The 6,212-nt window shown below is 43.2% G+C and overlaps 1 protein-coding gene across 1 annotated transcript; it reads right to left on the reverse strand.

Annotated features, from left to right (window-relative positions):
• Positions 1-653: 653 nt before the first annotated feature.
• Positions 654-5,964, reverse strand: wnt16 (Wnt family member 16). Its single transcript, XM_022755836.1, has 5 exons — positions 5,951-5,964; positions 5,498-5,617; positions 2,853-3,079; positions 1,247-1,536; positions 654-1,112 (listed from the first exon to the last, which is right to left on the reverse strand). Exons 1-5 carry the CDS (start codon positions 5,962-5,964, stop codon positions 654-656), a joined length of 1,110 nt encoding a protein of 369 aa, XP_022611557.1.
• Between the last annotated feature and the right edge of the window lie 248 nt (positions 5,965-6,212).

Raw genomic sequence — 6,212 nt, forward strand, 5'->3', positions numbered from 1 at the left:
TTGGGTTTATTTGTCATTAATCTTCATTTCAATTAATATTCTGACCAAAACTGTCTGAATCGGTGGATTGGCTCTTTGTGAAGATGTTTGGTACAAAGAGTTTTTACTTCTGTTTACTTCAGAATATCTGGATGTAACGTCTCAATATGCAAAAATTAAGCATCATTATTTACACATAAGTTATGTTTATTGCCAAAAATAAAATACAAAAACATTTGATTTCATTTTAAAATTAATTTTTCAGTTTTTCTAAAGAACTAAAAGAAGAAAACAAACTCTGTCTTCACTATGTCCGTCAATGTTTACAGGTGAAGGAAAGGTGGGGTGGGCGCTGGAAAGAGAATGAACATTTCAGGAGGTCATCCTCTGCAGCATCACATCAACCAATCACAGCCCGTCCTCTGCTGCACAGGTGATAGGTGTGGAAAGCTTTGTGATTGGTCACAGGGAAATCCAGTAAAATCTGTCCATCGCTGACTCATGGGTTTGTCTCTTCACAGGTAGATGTTTTCATTAACATCTGTGGTTCATACAGGTGAGATGTTTCAGATGAGATCTTGATTCTCAGGTGTGATCTTCGTTCTCAGATGAGATCTTCGTTCTCAGGTGAGATCTTGATTCTCAGGTGTGATCTTGATCTTGTGCCGTTTCCTTTATTTACAGGTGTGCATGTCATTCATGCTCTCACAGCGCCTGCACTGGACGTAGCAGCACCAGACGAACTTGCACTCGCAGCGCTGGACATGTCTCACCACGTGTGTGTTGTATCCTCGGCCGCAGCACAGCAGGTTGCAGCCGTCCGGCCCGGCAGACGTCCGGTTGCAGCGGCGTCCTCTGGTGCCGGCGACACCCCGCCGCCGGTCCTCCAGGCAGTAGTTGGGAGACTTGTTGAAGAAGATGAGCTGGTGTTTGTCGACAGGGAAGAGACGCTGGTCCTTCCTCCTCGGCTTCTTCCTCGAGCGGTCTGACACCTGAACACTGCGCTCGTATCGCTCCTTCAGGTACATGCCCACACGCTCGAACGCCGCCATTGTCCTCCAACACGTCTTCACCGCGCAGGAACCAGAAACGCCGTGACAACGACAGTCTGTGGACATCGTTTTGTCAATCGCCTGAAGGACACAGAACATGACAGAGGTTAAAGAGGTTATAATATAATTATAATGGAAGGACTGAGACTACAGGCACTCGGTATCAGAAAGTGACGAGCCAGTCCAAATTATAGCCCCCCTGTTCCCGGTCTTACCTGCCGTCCAGCCTCTGTGTTGTGCTGGTTCATGGTGACCAGTGTGTACCCTCCTCTACTCGTCGACATGTTTTTGACGCTATTGTCGATGAACTTGCGGCTGAACCAGGTCCCGTACTGGATGTGGTCTGAGCAGCCGCCCCAGTGCCAGCCCTCCTCTGTCGAGCCACTGCCCTGCAGCCGAGCGTCGCAGCCACACTCCGTCATGTTGCCCTGACTGCAGGACCGCGTGACGGCGTGGACCAGCCCCGCCGCCATGACTGCGTAGATAAACGCTGTTTCTTTGGTTCCTATTGGACGAGAGGGAGGGCGGGGTTAGTGTGACATCAAGTCCAGATTAAAGAGGAGGCTCAAAGATCAGAGTAAAGGTGGTAAAATACTTCAGTACACATTGAACACCTGCATGTCCAGAGTTCATCAAGTCCCCAGTCAAGACCAACAACTCCCAGGTGTATTCCAACCACCACTTCAACTTCCTTCAGTAATGAATTGATGTTTTCACTTTATTTTGGCGGTTTAAAAGCTTCATATATCTCTCAGCACTTTACCACTTGTATGGATTTAAACAGGATAAAGACTCAGTGAAGTAGGTTCATGTTTGTCCTCCATCACTAATAGATTTATGACGTCTCACGTGTCTCTAATATCCTGATTTAAAACATGTGATTCACTCAATTTAATCAACATACGTATCATCACATGTCCTGTCTTGACATTTACTGACACATTTAAGTGAAACTGTGGCCACTAAAGATATAAGAGGGAAACTCTCCTGCATTAAGTAGAATCAAAGCTGCTGTAAATCCTTTAATCTAAGTCAGTTTGATCCAATAGGGTCAGGTTAAAGCTTCTTATGATTATATCCTTTATTATAAAAGGTAAAAAAGTGTCATTGAGGTTAATAATGACCAGAGTGTTTTAGAGATGTGTTGATTCAACCAACAGCTGTTCCTGATATTTTGTGTACAAACACGAACCTGTACTCATGAAAACACCAAAGATCCCTCAACTCATCATTAATTTAAAAAGACCAAAATTAATTACTTCAAAAACACCTTTATTAAAAAACGTATCCTTAGTTTTAATGAGTTTTCTGTGTGGATGAAAGATTTTAAAGATCTAAATACACAGAAACATGAGATCCATCACTCATTAAAACCTCCATGATATATTTTAATCCATTAATTTATCCATTAGTTAACCTCTGAATTCACACCTTAAAGTCTTTTAACGGTTCAAATTAAGGAGAACAGAAATATCAATTATTAAATTATCTAGCTGAAAAACCAGAGAATAAGAATTAATTAATTAATTAGCAGCTGAAAATAAAATAAACCTGAATAAACCTTACACTCAGCATTCATGGATTTGTGGGATATGTACAGTTAATGTGTAATTTAAGGGGAAACTATTAAAAACCCTGAAAGTCATTAGTTGATTAAAGCGTTTTAAGAGGTGGATTTAAGTGTTTTAGCTTCATTAAACATGTATTGTGTTATAATGAGCAGCAGGTCTTTATCTCTGCCGCCACCATCAAGACAAACTTCACAGCACTTCTCTCTGGTTTTTATCACCCAGTGTTGTGTACAGTAGTAACCGGCCTCACCGCTCGTTAACTCGGACCCGAACACGGACGGCTCGGTGGTGGTGGAGCAGTTCCACCTCTCGTGTCTGAACTGACTCTGACACTCAGTGATGGCCAGCCGGGCTCCGTCCTGGATGCTGGGCAGCAGGAACGGTTTCTTCCGGCACAGCTCCCGCTGCCTGTGGCTCAGGGGGAGGTTAGCACAGCCCAGCTTCTCCGGCACTCCCTCCGCGGTCACACCCAACCACCTGTGGAGAACACCGGCCGTTACTGCCCCTCTGCTTCCCTGACAGGTGCCGCCCTCACCGGGGAAATCTTGCTTGTTGGAAAGTGAACACACCGAAACAACGACACTTCAGGTAAATTAGAATCAATAAAACCAAGTTTTTACATCCGGCATAAATATAATGAACCTTTCCCGCGTTTTAATGAAAAGTCTGTTTGGCCCATGTTAAGGGATGTTAAACCTGATGATAATCCGAGTTCAAAGGGTAACTAATCTGAGTTAAACCTGATGATAATCTGAGTTACACCTGAGTTAAACCTGATGATAATCTGAGTTAAACCTGATGATAATCTGAGTTACACCTGATGAAAATATATGAGTTAAACCTGAGGATAATATAAATTAAACCTGAGGATAAAAAAAATAAACCTGAGAATAATATAAATTAAACTTTAGGTTAATATAAATTAAACCTGATGATAATCTGATTTAAACCTGAGGTTAATATCAATTAAACCTGAGGATAATCTGAGTTCAACCTGAGGATAATAAGAGTTAAACCTGAGGTTAATATCAATTAAACCTGATGATAATCTGAGTTCAACCTGAGGATAATATAAATTTAACCCGAGGATAATAAGAGTTGAACCTGATAATATGAGGGGGGCTGGAGTAAACGCTGACAGCGAGTTGTTACTATGTGGAACATGTATGAGCAGAATAGCAGAGCGGGTCTTACATTACATTGGTTAAATGTTACGTGTGTGTTGGGGCCTTTAATTAATGAACATTAAAAGTGGAGCTCGTTATTTCAGCTCTTCAGTTTATGTTTAATAAATCTGAGACTTTGAATTGATTCTGTTTCTGGTTATTGATGGAAAATAGTGAGTGAACGACGGGCGAGGTCGAACATGTGCGCCGCATTACAGAGTGGCGTCCGTCGCTCCGGATGATTTAGTGAATTACAGGCTGTTAGCGGCGGTATTTGCCCGGGCAGATAAACGGACAGATTTGTAATGGGACTCTGGTGTTATTAGATCTGGAAAGGTAACTGTGTAAACCGCTTCAGCTCAGATCACATGAACAAACTGAAGCTCATAAATCATAAATCCAGCTGCTGCCGAGGAGCCGCGCCCCGTTCACTGCCTCTTATTTAGACAATCACACTCTCGCTTGATTCGGATCATTAGCCCCTGTTTCTTCTTCTTCTTCTTCTTCTTCTTCTTCTTCTTCTTCTTCTTATTATTATTATTATTATTATTATCATTATTATTATTATTTTACACCATTAGCCTACTAATTGAATCACAGACCGGGTGGATCCAATAAACTTTTGAAACTTTAGGAATCCTCTCTGAAGCGGCATGTGGTTAAATTTACAGTTTTTTAAATGATGTTTGGCTCAGTCCGCGAGGTCGACGCACATTTCATCACTTCATCTGATATCCCGAGAACAAACTGAAAAAGAAACAGTGTTGGGATTTTATTTCCCCTGCTGTTTCTTATTCATTTTATTTAGGCCAAATTAAAAACTGGGCGGAAAACTAAATCATCCGCAGCTGTAAAATACCAAAGGATTTCCCATAAAACACCAGATTTTACACTTGATTCTCGTCGCTCGCTTCCGCCGCCTCTTATACGAAAGGCATTTTATGTAGTTACGTAATTGCGAACTAACCAATATTAAGTTGTTTAAATGAACCGAATTGAAGAGTGGGTCTAACTACTACAGGAGCTTTGCTGGATAATGTCTGAAGTGTTGAGGGATTGAACAGATACACGGAAACGCTTTAAATTCAGTTTTGTTAATGGAAGTTCGTTTAATTAAAACCGGATCCAGCTCAGATCCCACGAACAAACAACCTGTAGATTCAACGACAACCAGAGAATCAGAGGAGTGAAACTCTGTCAGTTCGGTTCAGACTGCTGCTTCCACTGTGAAGAACTACGGAATAGTTGGTTAATAGTTTAGTGAATATACTGTACACCGATGGGAGAATGTGTGGTGAATAATGTCTGTTAGTGTTAGCAGGAGCTGAAGAGCAGGGAACCTTTAAATGACAGTTTTGTTAACGGGATTTAGTTTTTGTGGATCTCACGAGACTAATGCGTAAAACCAATGCGCGTCCGGCCACTGAGATGGATCCATGTCCCGGACAGACTATCAGATAGTCCAGATTTTAAACGGTGTTCAGATCTCTTGCTTCTTTTTGTTTTTGTGGTCAAAGACTAAATGAATCCATTAAAAAAAGTACTGAAGTTACATTAATTGAATATGTTGGATTAAAATTGTGGCCGAATTGAAGGACGAGTGCCGTTGCTCCGGATCATGTATTGAACTGTGTCTGAAACGGTGAGTGCCCGAGCAGACGCGCACAGAAACCTTAAAGTGACGGTTTGTCAAACGGAGTCTGGTCTGTGATCTGAGGCTCGTACTTACATCCAGCTGGCTCTGCAGCACAGCGGACACACGGACACCAGCAGCAGAGTCAGAGTGCACATGTGTCGCACTCCACAGATCCGTGTCTCCATGTCCTCTTCATCTATCTGAGCCGCAGGGCTGCAGGGTGTCCATCAGTCCATCAGTCTCTGTCTCATACTAAGACCCGGTCCAAGAGCACATTCATTAATCCCGGTCTCAGTCCATTAATGACCCTGCGGTGAGGCGGCGGCCCGACTCCCCGCTGTCCCGCTCTGATGAGCCGTTAGAAACTCTCCAGGACTCCGCTCAGCTTCCACACGTTTTTATTCTACGAGAGAAGCAGCAGGAGCGACTGGACCAGTCCGAGGCCCGGAGGATCCTCATTGGACCAGCCGAGGATTCATATTCAGCAGTGACGTCACAGCCCGACTCCAATTGGACGGATGGATCCGAGACAGACAGCACACTGACATCTGATCCGCCATTATTAAAATATGTGTTGACAGGGAGTGATACAGGAGAAAGAGTGTGATCTGTGAACGAAGTCTGAGTTTGATGAGCGCGGGATGGAGGCTGGTGACATGTGACATGTCTGACAGGTTTAACTGAGGAATCAATGAATAATCCACTTCAATGTTTTCCAGAGCTTTCAGCCACATCAGTGGATCCAAGCTCAAGAGTCTCTTATCAGACAGTAAGGTGGACCTGAAGTTAATCAGCTGGAAGAGACAGT

This window comes from Seriola dumerili, unplaced genomic scaffold (genome assembly GCF_002260705.1).
Source record: "Seriola dumerili isolate Sdu_G_001 unplaced genomic scaffold, Sdu_1.0 BDQW01000236.1, whole genome shotgun sequence".
NCBI classification, from domain to species: domain Eukaryota; kingdom Metazoa; phylum Chordata; class Actinopteri; order Carangiformes; family Carangidae; genus Seriola; species Seriola dumerili.

Coding starts and splice junctions, on each gene's coding strand:
- wnt16 (XM_022755836.1), bottom strand. Junction 3,080..5,497: donor TGCTGCAGAGCCAGCTGGAT/GTAAGTACGAGC, acceptor TGTTCTCCACAG/GTGGTTGGGTGTGACCGCGG. Junction 1,537..2,852: donor CGGGTCCGAGTTAACGAGCG/GTGAGGCCGGTT, acceptor CTCGTCCAATAG/GAACCAAAGAAACAGCGTTT.